The following is a 23,009-nucleotide window of genomic DNA, read 5'->3' as shown; positions in this document are numbered from 1 at the left end:
GGTGGGAGCAGGCAAGCTGCATCCTCGCCAAGGGCACTGCTGCATCCCGGCAGCCCCGAGCACTGATGGCCAGCACAACAGGAGCTCCTGCACCCCAAAAAACTGTCAACGGGAAACAGAAGAGTCTCACCAGAAAAAAAAAAAAAGGTATTTTCTCATGTTCAGCAATGAAGCCAGCAAGAAAACACTTCAAATATGCAAACACACAACTCCCACTGTAGCCAGGCAAAGGTAAGACACCAAGCACCTTGCCAGATGCCACTCTCCCTATACGACTGAACTGTGTCAAGTTCCTCTTATTTTTTCCCCTCGGAAAACCAGCACCCTCCCTACCCTACGAGCAGTTGTCATGATGCATATAAGGAAGAAAGTCTTAAATAAATGTGACTGGTTTCTAAGCACCCTGCTCCATGCAGGATTAACCTGTACAAGATACATTTTGGAGAATGGTCCTTTATGTTTATCCACGTCCAATCTAAATTGCAGTGGGGAAAAGTATCCTGACCACAAAAGAGCTAGACAGTTTTACAGCTAGGACACATAACACAATAACCATTTAGCCAGATTAAAGCATACTGAGAGCTGCATCAAATATTGTTTAGAGCACATAAAAACTGCTTTAATATTTAAATGTATCCCATGGCTGGGCTCTTTAGATTTGCTGGATTCACTGGGGCTGCACAGCTATTAGCTTCTACATTTCATCTTCAATTCCTCTTCACAGTAGGAGAAACATAAAAATGAGGGTCACTGCTTGGTCATTTCATTACCCCTGGCAGAGAAATGTGCTTTGCACAAATGAGGAAATATTTTAGATGTAGATTGTTGTAATGTTGGTGTGACAAAATAAAACCAGAGTTAAAAAATAATAACGATATTATAATGGTTATTTTGTAGAATAACATTAAAATAATATGCAATGTAGCAACGGTCCCCTTATCAAAGGGCCTGGTGTATTTCATTGTCATCATTTAAAAGGTCCATTAGCAAGAGCCCTGGAAATGTATGGCTCAAGGTCACAACCAAACTAAATGAGACTGAGCAGTAATTCAAAAACATTAAACTGTTTATGGTTAGAAGTCCAATAAATAAATCCTCAATGCACATACACACACAAATCTTAGCAGCAAACGCGTCTACAAGTCTCCTTTTATTTCTCCGAAAACAGAAACTCGGTGAAAGAAATTGATAACCTGCTTAGACCCAGAAATGGATTAGACGAAATGTCACTCTGGGAGATGTGTGACTCCCTGCCACAAACATGGATTAGGCTGCACAAACAGTCTGGCAACGGGCACCCTTGTGAGCCAAACACAAACAGTGTGCTCGCCCAAGTCCAGCAGCCCTGACAGACGAAGAGATGGGCAAGACCTGGGCAGGAGACACGGGCTGGTGCAGGCATGGAGCCCTCCACTGCCACATTGCCTGGGGACAGCTCATGTTGGGCAGGGGAGAAGATCACTACTAGTCTTGAGGAGGAGATTAGCTGCAGAAGAAACAGGAACACAACGCTATTTATTAAACATGACCTGTGAGGAGAAAATCCATCATCTTACTAACCCTTAGCTCTATTTGCACTATCTAAAGCATGACATTTAACCCATATCTAAGTATCTGAATAAAAGGGACTTGATTTTCAGTCGTACTCTTCTCCTCCCCTAAAAACGTAAGTGGGAGGTATGTGTCTCTGCTTTACCAACTTTAAATGAAGATGAGAATATGTTACTACTTTGCACTGACAACATCCAAGAGAATCACTTCTGGCATTGAATGAGAAATTTTGTTGAAATGAGAAACCTAACATTACTTACTGCAAGGCTGTCCCTCTGCATCTCTCTGCTCTGGCCCCGAGCTCTGCCTTAGACCCTCCCACTGGACGTTTCACTGGTCTTGGAGGATCAGGACCTATGTCTTATGATGACCATACCAGGAATTTCTGTGTATAAGAATCACTGAAGTTGGGCATATTCAGCGCAACAAAAGTCACAAAAGTGTGGGAAAAGTCATTTAGGTGGCTTTGATGAGAAATATTTTGGTATATTTAGACACATATACCAAAAGGCTCTCCTATGAGCAACAAGCTCCGGAATAGCCTCCAATACAGAGTATTAGGACCTAAAGACCCAAGCCCAGCTGAATATTAACAAACATAGGAAATCTCTTCCAGTCTTACTGTTTCTGCCTGAAAACCATTCTCCTAAACCTCCCAGTTTAATATCTCTCACTTTCATAAGCCTTATAAAAATGCCAGAAATGGAAAGGAGATTCATGTAAACACAAATGCAATCAATCACAGAAACTGATTCTTGGGGAAAAAATGCATAAAGTATACTCCACTGCCACTTGTAAATGGAATTCAGCTTCCAGGTAACTTACATGTCTTGCTGACAGCATGTTTTATTGATGTCACAGTGATCTTGTATTTCATTTCCTAGCTGAGTGTGGATGCAAGAGAAAGGGCCTTTGGAAGCGATTGTGCTAATGCTTTGCATCCTGCTGTGCTCAACAGCCATTTCAAGGCTGTGAGTGCCTGGAGAGCAGTGGCACACCTCTCTGGAAGTTTAATCCATGACAGGAGCTGAATGCACGTCCAACAAATTATAAGTTACATATGAGGAAAAACATTATTCTGTTAGCAGTTAAGGCACAGCCTTGCAATAAGTAAATTGCAAAGCAATACAGCTTTGTCTAATGACTATCAGTTGGCCAGAAAGAGCTCAGGGGTATGTAACACAGGCAGAAATAAAACCCCATACATCTTGATTTAGATACGTTGAAAGCATTTCCTCTAATATGGCTTTGTACTTTCCCACTAAAATCTTTCACCACGGAAGCCCTCAACTCCCATGCATGCAGTAGTACAGCTACTACAGACAAACCCCCTCTGCCTGGTGGGTCACTTAATCGGGGCTCACATCTTACCCACGTACAGGATATGATTCAAAAGTGACATAATGCACATTCATCCCGATTTCCCCATAATCCCCTTTCACCACTTGTGGAAATGCTTGGTCAATAAAACGTAATGACATTATTGCAGTAAAGTAATTTCCAAGTGCCTGGCTGTCTGTCTCCGGGACCCCACCAACAGTTAGGTTCCATCGTGGCAAATAAACAAAGGCTTCAATTTTGCCTCATGTTTGATTAAAAGAGGGATAAAAGCTGGGTTTAATGTTCTCATTTACTAAGGGACAATCCAGATTCCATTTAAATCAATGCGAGCCTGTTGCCTTTAAAGGCAGTTGGACCGGACTCCACAAATGTAGGACCTCTCCTTTCACACACACTTCTTAAACCCTTCTTTCAGGCTTTGTCAAGTTCCTCACGGGGGCAATTCCTCCTTGTGTCACAGATGCACCAGGCAATCAGGATGCACTGTGGCAGCCTGCAAGGTTGGTCTCTAAGCAAACTGAGCCCTCGGGAAGCAGGCTGAGCCCACCAGCTAGCTGTGGTCAAGTTGCCCAGTTGGTCCAGCCCCAGACTACCTGACACCTACAGTGCACGAGCCATACCTGCAAGGCTGAAGGTAGTGTCGTCCAGATAGATTCAGCTCCCTGACCTGTGCAATTTCACTCATGTCTAACCTCCTCCTTCTCCCCCCTGCAACAAGGCAGAGCTCCACGTTGTGGGGCAGGGAAGGGACACATGACAGACCCCAGCCCTGGCTGAGCAAGGGGGTTCAAGGCAGCCCAGCCCATCACCCCAACACCGGGCACCGCAGAGCAGGCAGACCCGGGAGCTGCAGCTGGCACAGCACTGTGGACATACAAGCTTGGGAGCAAACTCAAGGCCAGAGCAATGCGAGCACATCTCACGTGGGATGTGCCCATCTCAGCAGGGCAACTTCGCCACGGCTGCCACCATCTTTTTCTCAAGTCTGCTACATCTCCAGTGAGGAAAAGTAGGCTAGCAACTAAAAAACAAGCTTTTAAAGGAAAAGATTTCCAGGCTGGGATCTGACAGGGCTTCCTGGAGTAGCAGAGTGCTACTATTTATAAGATGGTCATCAATGTTACTGTCAAAAGCACCAAGACTCTTTTCATTCCTTACAAAACCTCTGTCACTCAGGACTGGAAGACATCCCTGTTGAATTCAGCCCCCTGTAAAGAAAGAAATAATACTGAAAATCAATAACCAAGAACGGAGCTGGGGAGGCGAAAAAGGACTTCTCCAAGAAGGGAGGGGAGCACCAGAAGGTGGTTGCAGGGGAATGAAATCTGGTTGTCCCAAAGCAGGTTGCACTGGGAATGGGAAAGAAGTCCCCACCCTCTCACACAGAGCCACCAAAACCTCTTACAAGTAACCTCCCAGAAACTCTAACCCTACATGCAGCACCAGCCCTGACATCACCCCAGCCTTTATATTTCATCCACCCAAATTCACAGCCCCTCCAGCATCCGAAGCAAGCCACCTGCAAGGAAAAAAAAGGTAACTGGAGACTCCCATCAATGCTCTATGTACATCTGCAGGTTCCGGCTAAGAAGTTTAGCAGACACCAACACTCACTGCTTACATTGCACTGTGCCACTATAGGCTGCTCATGGTGTATAGAGACCTAGCCAAAGTCTTGTAGTACCTCAAGAGCAAGCCATGGACCAGGGCTCCACTTTGCCAGGCACACAAATTTCATAGATATTTCAAGTGTTTCTAATATCTCCTGTTCTGTAGGACGAGGTCTCCACATTTTTGAAGGATCATTTCTCTCAACACATACACCCGCTTCCAGGCCACCGCCCCCCCCAAAAAAAAAAAAAATCATTCTTCATTTATTATTCTCCCTTCAATCCTAACTGCAATAGCATTGCTCAGATTTGGAAACTTGAGGGGCCCCCACGGAGAAAAGACAGTCCTTTTTCCATTTCAGCAGTGCCAAGCAGCCATCCCGCACAGCAAGCCATCCCCTCGCACACCCTGCCCTGCATCCCATGCAGAGACAGGGAGCCCCGCTGAACTTTCAGCTTAACTTTCTGCAATTTATGAAGAGCGCCCAAAGGAGCTCCCAGAGCAGACCCTCAGGCTGGAACAGAGACACGTCCTAAAACCCCAGAGCAGGGATGAAGTGACTTAATGACAGTTCAGCCCATGAATCTAGAATAGCAACTCGTTTATTGTCTGAAGCTGGAATCCACTTTGTGTGATGACAGATAGCTTAGGAGAAGCAGACCTTGCCTGCCAAGAGAACTTCAAAAAGGACAGGGGGAAAGCAAAACTCTGGCTAGAAACCAAATGCTTTGCTAAACCTAGATAACACACTGTTTACCAACAACAAACTAGATTAGGAAAAAAAAAAAGGATTCATGCAAATGTTCTTAATTTAATAACTGTGATCAGATATGGCTTTGTTTCTTCCATGTAATTTGTGTAATACAAATAAAGTACAAGGGTTCTTTTCCACTATAGGAAATGAGAATTATTAAACATTGCACTGAAAAGCAAAGGAATGTGTTTATTGACATGAAAAATGATCCTGCGGATACAAAAGCTTTTGTATGTTAATTGCTAAATTTCAATGCAATTTAGAAAGTGGTTGCAGAAGGAAAGAATTCCTTTCCAAAACAGAAGTGGCTTTTCCTCATCTACCAGCCTGATTCAAGACTGCATCTTGAAAGTATTTATGGCTGTGTTTTGATCGGTGACACTGGGTCAGTACCCAAAAAAATCCTCACTTCATATTGATGTGGTTACTTGCTAGGAGGCATAAAGGAAGTGAAGGATTTCCTCCTGGTTTTATTACTGAATGCTCAAAATGTTTCCTGGGGTAAACAATACTAGAGCCATGTGGTTTTTTCTTTTTTTTTTTTCTTGACGGGGGTGGGGAGAAGGAGAGCAACGGTAGCAACTAGTGAATGGAAAAACACAAGTCTAGAGCTATGTAATGAAAAAGATCTTCCTCTGAAAGGGGGAGGGGGAACAACCCCACACGTCTTTGGCTGATACATAAATTCAGCAGTGTTGGAAGTCTTTGAACATGGTGTCTCTCGTCTTCTGTCCCACTCCATAAAGGAGAGGAGAAATACAAAATGTGTGATTCAGCTGCCAGCTAGTTAGAGATGCTTCAGTAAATTAAATTTTGGACTGGCAAATGAAGGAGCTGCTTAAATTCTTTAATCACAGCCTGTTGATTTACTGCTCCAGGGGAAAAAAAAAAAAACCAAAACAAACCACCAAAACTTTGCCACCCTGATGGAGACAGTTGAAGAAAATTTATCGTGCAAACATGAGCATATTTGCAGAAGGAAGGGAATATATTTTATCCAAAACCTCTTCTGTGAGGCATGCAAACCCTGCTAGGTACAAAGCAGCCACTAGCAGAGCTAGTTGCTCTAAGTCAAAAAACAGGACGTGTTTCACCAGGACAAAACAGCAGAACTTGCAGAGCACACGGTGGGGTCCTTCCTCATCGAGCATCACCTGGAGAACCTCTGGTTGTAAAACCTCAAGGCAGTTTGACTAATACAGAGGAAAGGTTGATGTGTCATGGGATGACTGCCAAGCTCTCCCTTCCATGTCCAACACCCTTCTCTGCCGAACCATATCTAGCCATGCTCATGGAGATCTCTCCCTTCCTAAAGTCTCTCCTTAAAAGACGCTATTTCCACAGCTCTGCAAAAATGGTCCTCATTGCTATGGACAATCCATGGCTTTCCCAGGAGTATGGTCAGAAGCAGCTCATCTTCACTAGCCCTTATCTAGAAAATCTAAACACAGGATTGGCCCTGGGGGAGACAAATATAAGGAAACCCAACAGGAAAAGGAGTCCAAAAGGCAGAAACGAAACCTAATGGCTGAGCAGAAGAGTTTGCTGCCCCACTCCTGCCTGGAGAAACACAGGAAATCATACAGTTAAATGACTCATCTGGTAAGCTGGGCTTATTAATAAAAATGCTTTTATTACGATTATACAGTGAGGGACAAGGAATGCAGGCGATGCCTACAGCCTTGCAAGTCTATGTGGGAACAAAGTGCTTCTCCTAGCACCTCTGCAGTTGTAGCAGCTCAGCATACGTGTTCCCTTGGCACTGCTGTGGGGCTGCAGTTGTGTTTCTCCATAAACCATGGTGGGATTAATGCAGAAAGACTGTGCACAACTCTGAGATCTGTACTGTCTTAGAAGAAATTGAAAAATTTGAGAGTATGAAGAAAACTGCCACCAAAATGATTTAAAGGCTGGGGAGGAGGAACTGCTTCCAGTGAGAAATTTGATGGGCAGGATTTGTTTAGCTTATCAAAGAGAAGACCAAGGGTGACTTGATTACAGGGTATTAAGCACCTCCATGAAGAGAAAATACCAGTCATAAAGGGCTCTTTAATCTAGCAGAGAAAGGCTTAACAGGAACCCATGGCTGGAAGCTAAAGCCAGACAACTTCAAATAGAAAATACAGCTCAGATTTTAAAAAGTAAGAGCAAACTGGCAAAGGATGCAGTAGATTCCTCAGTCCATCTTGAAAAATGCTGCACAGCTGCCTCCATTCATAGCAAGGGCCAGCCTTGCAAGGAGCAGTGCTGAGACCCTTCCCCTCCACACACAGCAGAGCTGGAGCCGCAAGGAGATGCTTTTAAAGAGGGAGAGGGACTTGACCTCCCACACCCGTCTTGTGAAACAGCTCCCGGCTGTAGCTGTGCTCCCTTCAGTGCAGGGTATCTAGATGAGATATATGGAGCATGGAGTAGTTCCTTCTACAGAAGGGGAAAAAATTGATTGCAACTATTTAATAGACAAATTTGAAGTCAGCATTCACTAAAGAGAATACAAAATTACTGCAACTGATTTTGACTTTCCACCTGCAGAGCAAGATTCAAAGAAGATTTAAAGACAGGTTTTTGGCTACTGTTTTGTAAAGCATTTGGTATCTTAGTAATGTTTCAGATTCTTCCTTCTGCCTGACTAATGACTTCTATTTCCTGTTTTCTTTGGAATTGCTACTATGTAATACATTGCTGGAATCTGAAATATTATTTCATGGAACGTTATTGTATTTATGCATACCACAAACTCCAGAGATGCTGAATTCCTTCTTGTTCTACTGCTTCAGCTTTTGAAAAAATATTTCCCATCTCCAACAAGCATTAACACCCCTCCCCAAAAAAGTGTGAAAGCTTCAAACCTGTATAAAAATGTTTAACCACTAAACCACTAACTGTTTTCATTTAAAGCTAAAAGAGAAAAAAAAAAAAAGAGTGGCTTCAGTTTTCAAATACAAAATAACATGTTGTTGACAGTATTGATTGAAAAGACCCATTTTGTCACAAAGCCAGTTTCTGTTCAATAAACAGTGATGAAAAATTACATTTCTCTACTCGCACTAGCTGCCTGCCTAATTCTGTGCTCCAGCAATTTGGTGGAAAAAAACTTTGATGGCCAGTTCACATGTTCATTTCCTTCAGCTGAAAGAAAAGTCTTGGAATTAAAGCAAAGAACTGGGAAATTGGAGTTTTTTCCTAACTCTGCTACAGATCAAGAGACAGGTGCATTATCACACAGGCAATTTCTCTTTTACTGGAAAAAAAAGGGGGGATATAATATTCAGTTTCAGGAAATACTGCTTTTTGGTTTAGTGCTTTCACATCTGTAAAGGGATGCAGGATCAGCTGACGGGAAGCCAAATGTATTTCAGCTCTTCATTATCTTCTCTCATACAGTAGCTTGAAGACACACAGTGTTTGTGCATAAAAATCTGGGATTCTGCAAGTGAACTCCTGTGGAAATTCCACTTTTTAGGTACCTCCCTCTCCCCAGCCAGTGTCACGCTGTAACCTGCACACATGTGTTTTATAGTCTTTGTCTCCGCCTCATATTCAGGAAGGTTCTCTGCTGTCTTGCTTTTGCATCCTTTTCCCCACACACCACTCCTATTCTCATCATTAATGGTTGATAAATAGCTGTCCTGGTTTCAGCTGGGATAGAGTTAACTGTCTTCCTAGTAGCTGGTACGGTGCTATGTTTTGAGTTCAGTATGAGAAGAATGTTGATAACACTGATGTTTTCAGTTGCTGCTAGTAGTGTTTAGACTAATGTCAAGGATTTTTCAGCTTCTCATGCCCAGCCAGCGAGAAAGCTGGAGGGGCACAAGAAGTTGGCACAGGACACAGCCAGGGCACCTGACCCAAACTGGCCAACAGGGTATTCCATACCATATGACGTCCCATCTAGTATAGGAACTGGGAAGTGGGGGCGGGGAATCGCCGCTGGGGGACTAGCTGGGTGCCGGTCGGTGGGTGGTGAGCAATTGCACTGCGCATCATTTGTACATTCCAATCCTTTCATTATTGCTGTTGTCATTTTATTAGTGTTATCATTATCATTATCCGTTTCTTCTTTTCTGTTCTATTAAACTGTTCTTATCTCAACCCGTGGGTTTTGCTTCTTTTTCCCGATTTTCTCCCCCATCCCACTGGGTGGGGGGGGGAGTGAGTGAGCGGCTGCGTGGTGCTTAGTTGCTGGCTGGGGTTAAACCACGACAATAGCTAATGAGTGGATTGGACATTAGGACCTCCCTTTCCATCTGGGCTGCATGCTATTTTACAGGCCCTGCTAAATCTTTATTAGATTTGGGTGCAGATTATTGATTTAGGTAGATGAGGTCGTTGTAACCTCATCTCAAAGAGAAAGGAAGCAGGAGAAGCCAAATGTAATTCAGCTGTTATTTTCTGTAGTGGTGCAAGTCAATGGGAAGGAAAAAGTCAAAACAAAACCAAAAAGTGTCCATTAAAAAAAAGTCATAACTGGACCTTATACCAAATGTAATGCTCTTAGAGGCACTTGAAAGTGAAAGACCTGAGATAGGGTATAAAAGTTAAGAGCTTTTCCCAGTTTAGCACTACAGAATAGGTGGTAGGTGCTAGTAAAGAGACAATGTTAATAAAATGCCAGGCTGTTCCTAGGGCAAAGTGACATCTATTTATAGAATAAGATATAGTGATGGCTTAATAAAAGGACATCTTTTGCTTAAGTTATTTTTACTCCTGTTAAATGGCCATATCAGCACCTGCAGATCTAATGAAAGCAGAGCTCAGACTTTGTACTAAGCACTTTTGAGCATCCTGTCAGAGGTAACTTAAGCACAGAAATCTCCCAGAAAGTCTGGCATTCAAGGCTATTACCTCTGAAAGATTTCAACACAGTCACCACTTATAATGCCATGGATGTGAACACCAAGTGTGTATATGGGTTCGAAAAGAGACTGCATAAACCCATGGAAAAGAAACCTGGAGATACTTTAAGAAAGAAATCCTTGCATAGATGGGTACAACAGTTGTGTATTCGTCTTCACCTGAAGCCCAGTCCACACACGGGGAAGCGTGAGCCCAGGTGGAGGATAGCACTAACATGGCTGCTGTGTTCCTGGCAACTCACTGGTGGCTGTGTACCTCTTCCTCCTCCTCATAGTGGTCTCAGGCCAGCCCTGTCCTTCCCAGCTCCACCAGACAGCTCACAGCTGTAAATTCAAAACAGATGTGGTCCCAAACTAAGCACCTGCCTCTGAGATAGAGGTGCCAACTGCAGCTCAGCACCCCCTTGGCCATCCCCCACCTGAGCCCCACGAGCACCTCCCTCATCATTCTCTGTTTTGGGGAATGTAACCCAGGGTGGCAAATTCCACCAGGCAGCAGCGCACTTAGTCAAGCTCACAAAGGACTTGTGTATTGTGTGCCTAATCCTTGGGCATTTGGGGATTCCCATCCTAAAACCACATACCAAATCGCACAAAAGCCATTTTCACCTGGACACGGGGTTGTTGTTCGCTCCTAATGCACCGTGACAGGCTGCTGGCTGTTTCCAAATCACAGCTCTTTGATCTCCTCATTCTAAAGGAATATGAAATTCAAGACTGCTGGTTGTATCCAGGGGCTGTCAAGTTGCACTAAGCTTCCTCCCTTTCACATGACACCCAGCTGGTGTTTACCTCTGTAGCCACATTCTGGTGTGGAATTCCAAAATCATCAAGCGCGGGAGCTGCTGTGAGGAGGCTTGGGTTGCTCACACACACTAAACTCCAGTAAGACTTTGTCCAGCTTACGACTGAATCTGCGCAAGCCCCTCTGCCCTATGGTTTGTCTGATATGGCCAACTGTGATATGAGTGCTTGTTTACCTCTCGTCCACAAATGACCAGCATTAAATGCTCAGCTCATCAGTATATGATAATAGTCACACAGGATTCTCTCTCTCTCAGTTTTCGGTAAGAAAAACCATCAAAGAGCGCAACATATTCTGTTTTACTGTACCCGCAACCAGCTCCTGACCAGGCACTGCAACCTCACAGCCCACCAAGCACAGGTCCATCTCTGACCCATCTTATTTTAAACCAGCCATAGAGTCAACACCCTAGGGACTGATGTGATTTCTGAGACACTGGAGAAGAATGGGGACAGTTTTCAAATTGCACACATCTCCAGGCACTTTTGCAGCCTATGCTAAGTGCACCCAGACTGGGCTGTTTTGAAGCTCACACCATAAGATCCAAACTATGCTCAGTCTGCAGCAGAACAGTAGATGGAATCCTCACTCCCTGGGGCTGTGGGCCCAAATCTTGGCTATGCTGTGGTGCATGTCCTGCCCCAGGGAATCATTCTCCAACAGTGATGTCTGAGACACTCAAAAGAAAATTTGACTGTATCTGTCCAAAATGCAATTAAGAAACTACTGCCACAGGGGCAGAGCATCTTAGCCTTCATTTACCATTTTGTGCTTTCACAAGTACACTAAAAAGGTCAAGACATCTCTTCACAAAACTGGTTTGAGTGAAAAATTATGTGTTTCTATCTGGTGTGTGGGCTGACTAGCACCAGGTGTGCAGTAAGAGGCTGATTCCTAGTCTTCCTCATCTTCTGAAGACTAGAAAGATCCTTGAATAAAAACCACAACAAATTATAGCAGTCACCTTCACCACAGCTGAATGTGCACACCATCCATGCAGCGGGTGGGTGTGAGTTGCATGCCCATGTGAATGTTCATTTTCTAGATAAGAAGATGGGGAGAAGCTGTAAAGTGAAAGGTTTTATATGTTTGACCCAGTAAGGTCTTTCTGCAAGCTCCACTGCCTCACTCAAGCTTAAGCCCAACTCTCTCTCTCGTTGGACTTCATTGCCGCTACAGCCAGAATTTCCTTTTCGCCTCATTAGCCAGAGCAGTAGCTTGTTGTTTTCAGGCTTTGCTAACACTTCCTTCCTTCTCCCCATCCATAATGCTCCATCAGACATCATCACGCTTTAGTGAAAAAATAATGAAGAAAAATGTACATTCAACAGAGTTTGCTGAGACCACTTGCTTTGCTCTTTGTTAATTCCTGAAACACTTCTGCCAGGTAATACCTACTCTGCAGCATGCAGTAACAATATCAATATACACCAGTCTCCTCCTCACCTTGGGATGACAAATATCCTTCCCCCAACTGACTAGAGGTTACCCATCTTCTGTGTTTTGCAAGTTCTTTGAGGAAGAAATCCTTGCAGGAGATGTTTGCGGAGAAATTAAGGACCCATGAGAGGTAGTACAGTGAGGAGGACAGTGTAAGGGCCATGAGAGCATCCTCCCCTCTCCTGGAGGTTTGGCTGCTGCAACTCAGGGTCAAACAGGTCTGGTCCTGACCGTGACCCATGGGCTGACATCCCAGCCTGGCCTCAGCCCATCCCTGTCCACATGGAGGTACCTAGTGCTCTGGTGTGGGGGCTGTCCTCCCCCCCAAGCCTGCCCTGCTCCCTGGCTGGAGGCGGTGGGATGGATCCTGCTCTGCCAGCCCGAGGAATCCCCGCAGCTCCTGGCCCCCAGACAGCTACCAGCCCACACGCTTGCCTACAGCTCCTGAGCTCCCACCTCTTCCCTGCTGCAGGAAAGACCTTTGAGGATCTCAGTACCTCAATCCCAAACACTTAAATCTGCTTTCCCACCTGGGTCCGAGTCCTGTTGCCCAATTCTTCCCCAGGACAACAGCAGCACTTTCCTGTCTCACAGCACTGAGAGGTTCAACACTGAGGTGCTAAGGCAACACTACAAGGGGGCTCTGCCTCAGACTGTAGTCCTGGTCATGACTCCAGGACACTCGCACAGCGTGAATTGTCTCAATTCCTGCATGTATCGCAGTTTCCATGAGTGGTCTCTGTTCGGCTGATCCCGTGCTGGTAGCACAGCAAACACACCCCAGATCTGCACTACTAATAACAGCCTCCCGTGGAAGCTACAAAGCAGGGCTGAGGACGGCGATTTAATTAGTCACTAAAGCAGCAACTAAGAACCCAAAGCATGGACATCACCAAATACCAAGTGACACAGAACCGAAAAACCAGTCAGCACACAAGTCAGCCAAAGCTTGAGTCAGGAGCACTTCCCCGGGAGACCAGGCTCCCACAAACATGAGCTGTGGGAGTACCCTGCAGAGGCCTCTCTGGAGCCAACCAGTGCTCCTCAGCGAGCTCGTGCAAAGGCTACACTCCCCTACATGTCTGTGCTGATGAACGGTTGTGATGACTCCTCATGTCCACCTTGAGAAATCCTTCAGGAAGTCTGGGCTCTCTGTAGGCTTGTGTGGATACTTAGGATTTTAACTTTACTTTTTTCTCAGAGATTCACTAAAAACAGCTTTAGCATCAGTAAATGCCTTCTTCTAGATAGGACAAATAAATCACTAAGAAACCATAAGAAATAGTCACTGCTAATCACACGAATGGTTCAATAATCCTAAGGATTGCCCAAGCTTTCACTACCATAATCACAAAAAAGAGACCAGGCTCTCCTCTCATGTTTCTTTTTTTCTTTTCTCTTCATTTCACCAAGATTTCCCTGTTCCTGGATGGGCAAACACTACAGTGCTCTTTGCAAGTCCTGTTCAATGTCGTGGTTTAACCCCAGCCAGCAACTAAGCACCATGCTGCCGCTCACTCACTTCCCCCCACACCCAGTGGGATGGGGAAGAAAATTGGGAAAAGAAGTAAAACTCATGGGTTGAGATAAGAACGGTTTAAGAGAACAGAAAAGAAGAAACTAATAATGATAATGACAACACTAATAAAATGACAACAGTAATAATAAAAGGATTGGAATATACAAATGATGCACAGTGCAATTGCTCACCACCCGTCAATCGATGCCCAGTTGGTCCCCGAGCGGCGATCCCCACACCTTCACCCCCCCGAGTTTATATACTAGATGTGACATCACGTGGTATGGAATACTCCGCTGGCCAGTTTGGGTCAGCTGTCCTGGCTGTGTCCCCTCCCAACTTCTTGTGCCCCTCCAGCCTTCTCACTGGCTGGGCATCAGAAGCTGAAAAATCCTTGACTTTAGACTAAACATTACTTAGCAACAACTGAAAACATCAGTGTGTTATCAACATTCTTCTCATACCTAGCTCAGAAACATAGCACTATACCAGCTACTAGGAAGACAATTAACTCTGTCCCAGCTGAAACCAGGACAGTCCAGCACAAACATACTAAAGGACAAAAATACTATTTCTAAGAAGAAAATCCCATGTCTGTGTCTGCACAGCAGCAAAGGGCTGTAGTGGTCCTGGCAGTCCTGATTCTTGGAGTTCACACTGGCCACACCTCTACTCCATATGGATACACCTGAACATGTGCATGAACATGGAGCTAAGGGCTCCTCAGGCACTTACCAGCATCTGTGGCAGGGAGAAGCAAGCTATGGAAAGAGACAGAAATTTGTACATCCTACACTCTTAGGAAGAGATACACCATGCAGTAAACCATCAGTCTACACAGCTTATTCCCTCCCCATCACCATTCATCCAGAGACATCTTTGAGTCACTGCTGCCAAGAAAGCAGTGACATTTCAAAGTAGCCACACACAGCTTAACCAGCATTTATGTTGGCTCCAGAAGAGTCAACACAAGCTGATCTTACAGCCCCAGACACACCAGGCCTTCTACTGCCATTTATTTGGCAACAAACAGAGATCAGAGTCTCATGTTCTCATTCCTCACCGTTAGGTACCTCAGATTGGCTCACTGCTTGGCCCAGGCTCAAAACCAATGTCATCTGCAGCAAACACAGAACTAAATTGTACTTGTGGCCACCTGGTCTGCAGATACCTTATTGGCTCTCGCTCAGAACACAGTGTTTCCTAAAGAGTTACAAGCTGGGGTAAATGAGAGGGATTACCACATTAACAAAAACCAGTAGGTCCTCCTTAATTCAGAAACTGTGCTCTATATTCCTAACCACCATCATCAGACACCTTATCTTTCAATGTATAGATCGTTTCCAACCTGTGGCCCAAGGACACCTGGGAATCCTAGGATGGTTCTGCAAAGGGTAATTAAGAAAAGTGAGTCTATTGTTAATGGGCTTAAATTAGCTCTATGGGGATCCACATGCTCACTGAAAAGTTTCTTTAATAAGAAAAAAAAAAGCCTTATACAGACATTCACTGCACAAAAGAGTTTATTCTCCAAGATGGACAGAAGTCAGCTAGAGACACCTTCTTGGCCCTAAGCCCCTCTCCTGCAAACAGCACACCCGCCACGTACTGTGTCTGTACACATGCACACTGACCAGCTTAGTATCTGATGACCTCCTGCTATGCTGGCCTACCAGATTTTCAGTCTTTTACTGCTGGGTCCTTGACCTTTGCCAAAAAACAGAGCGCTGAGTTTTGAGTCTGACTCTTAACCCCCATAGCTACACAGAGAGCATGCCAATAGAGATGGAAAAGGCTATCACAGCTGCAGAAACGCCTTTTATGGACCAAGACGTTGACCTCTGATGCAACTAGACATGATGCAGTGGGGAGGTCTCCAGGTGCCACCACGCCACAGGTTGCAGAAGGCTAGAACGCTTCTTCAGGTTCTCGACTCTATACTCGTTTCTTCCTTTACCACACCCAGCTTCATATATATATATATACACACACACATATATATGTATTATACACACACATATATATGTATTATACACACAATCCCACCTCACCCCTCCCCTTCCAAAGGGGTCTTAGGCAGCAAAGGCTTGTATTTAACATTTTAGAAGCCCCAAATCCCAACCACAAACTCCTGGAACAAGCTTAGGGACACAATTCCGAGCTTGTTTGTACCCAAACACCTACACAGTCACCTAGATCCCTCCTGTGGCAATCCCACTGTCTTTATTACTAGCTGAACAAACCGAAACATCTATAAGGTGCAATTCTCTTGCACTTTTGACAACACCAGATGTAAGCAGTCCACATGGATCTGCAGCTGTTATAAAGTAGATGACGACAAGCCTACAGCTCAAATTTGCTACTGTATTTGTCTATACAGCAGGGCCCTGGGAGCCCGCTTCTCTCCAATCTGAAATCCCATCTGATGCAGGACCTGACCCTGACAGGTGCCCTTTTCCTCCCGGAGCTCCTGGAGTGATTCATTTTCCATTGCTTCACCAGTAACTCTTACTTTGTGTTCCCTCTCTGCTGGATCCTGGAGAGCATGCTCTATCTCCTGATTTACATGAAGAATCCCTGGGTTGAAGTTGCTTTGGGATTCAAGCCATGTTATTCTTTATGTTTGAGAGCAGCAAGCATAATACTGTATGAAGATGAACAGTTTTTAATCAGCAACACCAATACCTAAAACCATTCAAAGTCTTCCTATATAAACCCAGCCTAAAAGAACCAAAATCAAACAGCAAAAAGTTACTGGACTGAGAAGTAAACAGGAGAAAACTTCTTTCCTAAAAACAATGTTCATAAAATTGAAAACAGACTAACGTGGAGACAGCTCCTGTAATACAGTATCACTAATCAAATGCTACAACACGTTCGCTCTGAAGAGAAGGCGCATGTCTTGCTACATGCATCCGGTCCCTTCTAAACTTCATTAAAGTCTAGTAAAAAATAAAGAAGATAAATATCATTTGCATTTATTACATGAATTAGAAGAGCTTGCCAGATGGGGAGCTCTCCTCCAGCAGGGCTGTTGTTTTCGAAGAGAGAAAAGCACTAGCACTACCCAGCTGTTTGGGGCCTGTGATGTTCCCACTCTTAGAAAACCATCGCCCCTGGCTTCTCCCTGTAATTAGTTAGTGCTAATACCCTTGGTTAGTCTGTGGAAAAGTCACATTCTGAAAGATCACCCTTGCGAACAGCTGTACTCATGAGACAAAACGTCACCACTCCAAGCTGTCAGCCAATTCATCTCCACCGAAAGTCAACCGGGCCATAAATTGGGAGTTCTTTATCTCAGGACAGCAGACCGAGCGGGGTTTAATTGCTGAGCTATGCTAATGAGCTTTGTTTGCGACACAAGGTGCTTCATGGTGGCTCTGTTTGAAAACACGGTATTGTAACTCCCCTGAGGGCACATACAATCAGCTTAAAAACACGGCCGTCTGGATACAGAAAAGAAATCATGTAACGGTCCTTTCAGCATGGCACATTATCAAAGGCATCATTAACAGCTGCTTCATGGAGTGGCAGGAGGCTCTCCTGGGTCAGCTTAGTTCAGTTCACTCCTATTCTTTCCTCCCTTCTCGTTTTTTCTAAATCATGAGTTCTGTAAACATCACTGTCAAATCATCTGCAGGGGAACAAAAAGATACCAAGAATTAAGTCTTTCTTAGCAGATAAGGGCTGTGTCTGTTTTTAAAAGGAATTTTTAAAAAAGCAAAACAAAACAAAACATACCCAGGGAAAAGCAAACAGACAAACGAATAGCAGCAAAAGTCTTTCTTGCTGACTTGTTGAGACGAAATCTACTGCAGCTCAGATTTCGCTTTGCTCCTTTTGGATTAGGGACTGCAGTAATGAAGACAGTATTTTAACATTCTCATTTAGGAGAAGAATAGCCCAGGTGGACACGAGGCTACAGGTTTCCTTGTCCAGATATCATATGCTGTTTCTTTCGAGCCATTAACGATAAGCCACATTTCTGTGGTGAAGGCCAGTGCTCAGCATCTTTAAAAATCAGTAGTACTTAAATATGGCATTATTATTCTTACCATACTACCCAGGGACGCGTGACAGGCATCGCAGACCCCATGTGCTAGACGCTCTACAAATATCTATTTCCCCAGTCTCCGCGATCTTTTAACCTGGGGGCCCGACCTTGCATATGCTTACACACTCGAGTAACTACCAGCATTTCATGGCCCTACTGAAATCAACAAAACTGGTGAATGGAATGAAATCAGTAATTACCCATGTGCTTAATTATTTGCAGAACTGGGGGCTAAGTGCTTCATTTTTAGCTTTTTGCTTGAAAATATTAGTTCTAATCTAGCATGCCTCACTTTGCGCTCAATCCCACAAGGAACAGCGCGGTCTGGCCTAATTAAGCAAAAGCACTTAACGAAGTGTTTAACTTTAAGCCCGTGAACAAACCCATTGACTAAACGCTGCACTGCCTGGGTTAGCATGTTCGGCCCCTTGCAGGATGGGACCCTTCAACCCAGGTATTAGGGGTAACATAACTGCGGGTGGGGACCAGGACTCGAATCCCAGAGCTGCCCGAGGCCGCGTACGCAGGGTGCTGGGCACCCCGGGGCTTCCCTGGCTGTCGCCCAGCAGTGCACTGGGTGAGCCAGGAGCCTTGGCAGAGCTGGGGATCCACCAGTGGGTCCCCCGTTCCCTTCCTGGATGGCATCCCAGTTTGCCTGTGGAAGAGGGTGCAGAGAGGCAGTGGTGGGATTTAAAGAGGAGCTGCAAATGTTCTCTGTAATTAACTAGCTGAAAGTCTTCACGCTCAAAAGCACATCCCTCTTTTAACGCTGGCCATAACTCCCACTCCGCCGCCTCAGCCTGGTTCAGGGAAGGCGAAGAAATGGCCGAGGCCCGCTGCGGCGTGGATGCCCCTGGGATCTGGAGGGGAGCGGACCTCCTGCGCTGCCAGACTGGGAGACGCACAGGACAGGGACGGGGGCTGCAGACAGGGACTTGCAGCCAGCACCTCTCCACACCTCTGTTTCTGTCTCCTTTCTTGCCAGGCTGAGGAGTTCCTGGGACGGGGCATGTGCATGAGACCCAGCTCTACCCAGGCCTGGGCTGCCTGGGATGAAGCCTCCAATAGTGGTTTGCTTCCGACAAGCACTAATTTTAGGCCCTTTAGGACACAAAATAATGATAACACACTCCCTGGAAAAAAAGAAAATCCCCCTGGGCCTCTGTAAAATTAGCAGTGTGCTGACTGTCCCACTTTTGCTCCTGCTATGTGGGGCAGCCTGGCTTATTAATACACTGGACTCATTTCAAGATCCTTTGCTTTCCCCCTTGCAAGGGGACCCTGGGGGCAGCTAGCCTGCGTCTCCCAGCAGTGCTGAGGATACCCCTGCCCACCCTGATGGCCAAAGCCTCCTGCATACCACCCTGGGAAGGTAGTGGGAGAGGACAGGGCGAGGAAGGCAGAGGGGGAGAAGCTGCAGGCTGCCCTGGGCTGCTGCAGGGGAGGAAGAGGAGGGACGCACCCTTTGTTGGCACAAAAGACCCCCCCAGCAATGAGGGCTGTGGGACGGGGGACAGCTTGGACTCTCCAAGGGGGAGAAGATAAACCGTAGGTGCGCTGCACCCTTCAGAGCCCCTGGGAGGGGGGCTTGCCTGGCAAGGCAGCAGGGACTTCGGTGCCACTCACTGGGGCTCAGGAAGGAGCTGTGCCTCTGTCTCACACACACACACAGAGGCCTGGAAACAAAGCACAGCTGAACGGGAAAACTCCTCGAAAGTGGCATCATTACCATAATCCAATATTAGTATAAAATACAGCCTCTACCCAGGAGCTCAGAGGAGATCGGTCCCTTGAGACCTGTTACCTGTCCAGTTGAAAACCTCTTGGAATGACTCCCCAGGGTGAGGGAATTTCAGAGCTGCTGGGAGATTTCTTCCAGTGTGGGAGAAAAATCCTGGCAAACCTGCCATGTCCAAGGAGCAACTTCGGGAGAAAAGGGGAGGTGATGCCCAAACACATCTACAAGTGATGTGACTGCACACATTAGAGCCATTCAAGGAGAGGAAACCTCACCTAAAAGAACAAAGACCTCAGAAATAAGCTTTTTCATAATGTCACATAGGCCATTCTTTCACTCCAAACTACAGTCTGCTCCAACATTATTTTATCTCCCACTGTTCACAATGAGTGTTGTGAGACTCTAATCCTGACCCAGCTTCCCTGTTAAATACTGATTTAACCTCAACTCAAACAAAACCTCAGAAAATTAGTACTAGATTTGACTCACATATGAAACATAACAGTGTATGAAGGGAGCAAGAAAAGGAAAGATCTGGGGAAAAAAGATGTTAAAGAAGAGGAGCTGTTAAACTGCCCTTGCCCCACACAGCAATGCCCCAAGAGCAACAAATTTATTTCAGTAAACAAAAATCTACTGAAATGCACTGTTTTTCTCTGTGCAGTTTTTTTCCCCCATAGGGACATCAAGTTGTGTTGATTTTTTTTTTTCTCCACGAGGCACATTATTCCATTTAAGTGCTTGTGCATGTTTATTAATAGAGCAAAAATGAGTGAACAATGAGCTACTCCAGGGAGGCTGAAAGCCAGCACTGGAGCAATGAATCAGAGGAGCAAATCCATTTAGCAAAATGCTCATTTTAAGACATGTTCCTTTCACACTTGAGTTATTTTCCTCTACACCCCAAACATAATTAGACTCCTGGTAGCATGCCGGTCCTGCACCTACGGCACCATGTACATTTGAGCTACCCCAGCCCACCCTCTCCACGAGCCCCAGGCACACCAACCAGGCGGGACCCCCAAGCTACATCTCCTGATGTTGTGCTGCAAGACAAGCAGCGAGCAAGCAGCATCAGCTCCAACATGTTGGGAAGCAATGAACGGTCACTAGAAACCTCCAGAACAACATCCCTCATTGCAGAGAGGCCTGAGTCGGACTGTAAATGAACCGATATAAAACAAGCACCATTCAAAGTTATTGCTGCTATGTAGGGGATGGAAGACATGAGATGCGGAGACGATTCTGGCCCTCTGTCATGTACCTTGTAACCACAGGTGAACCCAAGCGCTGTGAAGACCTCCTGGGCTGATGGGAGACCGTTTATACCTCCTTGCAACTACTCTACAGAGGCATAGGTCACTATCACATTATCACTCTGCTCTGGAGCAGGGACGAGGCCTCATTGTGCTCAGTGCTGCTGAGAAACCCAGCAGAAGGAAAGCTGCTGGCATGAGGAAATACACGCACAAATATAGACACAAATGTAGGCACAATTCCCAAAGCAGTGGAAACCCAGGTCCCCACAGCTGGCCTTGAAAAGGGAGTCAGAAGAAAAGCAAGGCACACCGTGAAGATGTGCTAGCTCCGGGCACCAGAGAGGGAAAACACACGTTGCTCACTTGCTATTGAAAGGAATTTAGTAACGTGAGAAGAAATATTTCAAGACTAGCCCATCACTTACCATAACTCCCCTGCTTTGGCAGTGACAACTGAACTCCTGCTACCTGTGGACCACAAAGCTCCCTGAAGATAGCAAAGGTCAAATGTATTTTATTCATTTACTGTTTCCAAACAGGATCGTTATTTACCAGCTGTCAGTAGCTGTGTGCTCGGCAGCTTCAGCTCTCTCTTGGCTTTGCTTAAATAGTTTCCCAGCCAGTCGGAGGCTGCTGCTGGCTTCAGCAGAGCCGGGACTGTCTCTGATGTGGCCGTATCCTCCGGTGTACCCCAAGCACCAAACCCCTCTGTTTACAGTATCTCAGTTTCTATATTCACTCAAACGAGATTAGCTGATTTCAGACAGTGCCTAATGAAAGCTGAGTTTTTCCATGCCAGCATTTGCCTTTCCAGCCTGCAAACACAAGGCTGGAAGATCAGCCTGGCATTCAGTCTGCAGCATGTGACCATTTAATGAGGGAGGTCTATGAACTGCAGGACTAATGCACACAGGCACAAAAGCAGCTACCCGACGTGACTTGCTTCACTAGAGTGGAAGGGGTTTTTTTGTGATTAAGGCCCACGATTGGGAAACAAACCTATTTCTGGCTCTTTCACGGCCCTAGTAGGTGACTACGGACAAATTCTATAACCATGTTGTACCTTAGGAGTCCCCACCATAAAAAGGAGATACAAAGGCCCTTTCTCACAGGAGGATGCAGCGGGTTCAGGTATTAGTGGGATGAATGTCACAGTAATGCTTGCAAAATGTAAAGACTAAAATAGAGAAAGCCCTGCTGTGCTAGCTTTAAAAGCGTGCATGGAATAGCTGGATCGCAGTGGTCTTTTGGGTGTCTCAGCAGCACCTGCAGCAAATGCAGTTTCATTGCTTCCCTCCGTCCTGCCATCCTACCCAACAGCAGTCTGCCTGGAAAACATCAGGAAGGAGAAGCCAGCAAGAACAGCAGCTGTTACAGGCACAGCAGGGCTGGATGGCAATAAGCGTTTTGTGCCCACGCAGGGTGCCAAGGGACAGGCGTTCCTTCACTCCCACCTTCAGTTACCGCACTGCCTAATCGACTGTGGCTTCTCTTCTCGTGCAGAAGAGCAAAGGGCACCTCGCTCCTGAACAGCCTGCCCCAGCTGCCCTGCTTGGGGCAGGGCTGGGCGATCTCCAGAGGTCCCTTCCAACTGCTCGGTGACTCACGTTTGCTCATGAACCTCGTTAAGTCGCAGCTTACTCTGTGAGTCTCCAGCAAGGTTGTTCTCTTGAATGACCACGATGAGAATGAAAATACAGCCTCGGAAGGAGGCAGGATGTCCCAGTGCTCTGTTACTCACCCCAGGCTGAGCAGATCTGACCTGGTTTTCATTCCTCCCCCCGGCAGGCCTCCAGTTGGATCTCTTGCAAGTGGGTGTCCGTCTTCGTCCTCTTTCCCCACCTTCAGCAGCGAGGAGGAAATAAATTGAAGAGACTGAGATGCTCGGGCACTGACGCGGCAGGAAAAGTGTCTTTTTCCCATTTTTCTTCACTGTTTGCATACTTATGCCAACAGACGTTGCAGCTACACCTAAAGCCGCTGCATTGCCCCAAGACTGAAGGTAGCACCCCCAGCAACAGGGATTCCCTCGGACTCTGGCAGCGTGCAGGCAGCCGCCGAACCCTTTCAGTCCCATCGGA

At 45.9% G+C, this 23,009-nt stretch overlaps 1 protein-coding gene across 1 annotated transcript in view; it reads right to left on the bottom strand.

Moving 5' to 3' along the window:
- Nucleotides 1-22,744, bottom strand: part of LOC115348602 — a 125,582-nt gene extending 102,838 nt beyond the window's left edge. Inside the window, exon 1 of the mRNA XM_030031532.2 lies at nt 22,670-22,744. Within this exon, the coding sequence (XP_029887392.1) occupies nt 22,670-22,701 (32 nt within the window). The 5' untranslated portion in view covers nt 22,702-22,744. The remainder of the gene's footprint in view (nt 1-22,669) is intronic.
- Nucleotides 22,745-23,009: the final 265 nt, after the last annotated feature.

This window comes from Aquila chrysaetos, chromosome 11, assembly GCF_900496995.4.
Source record: "Aquila chrysaetos chrysaetos chromosome 11, bAquChr1.4, whole genome shotgun sequence".
In the NCBI taxonomy this organism is placed as follows: Eukaryota; Metazoa; Chordata; class Aves; order Accipitriformes; family Accipitridae; genus Aquila; species Aquila chrysaetos.
This window is presented reverse-complemented; position numbering and strand designations above follow the sequence as displayed.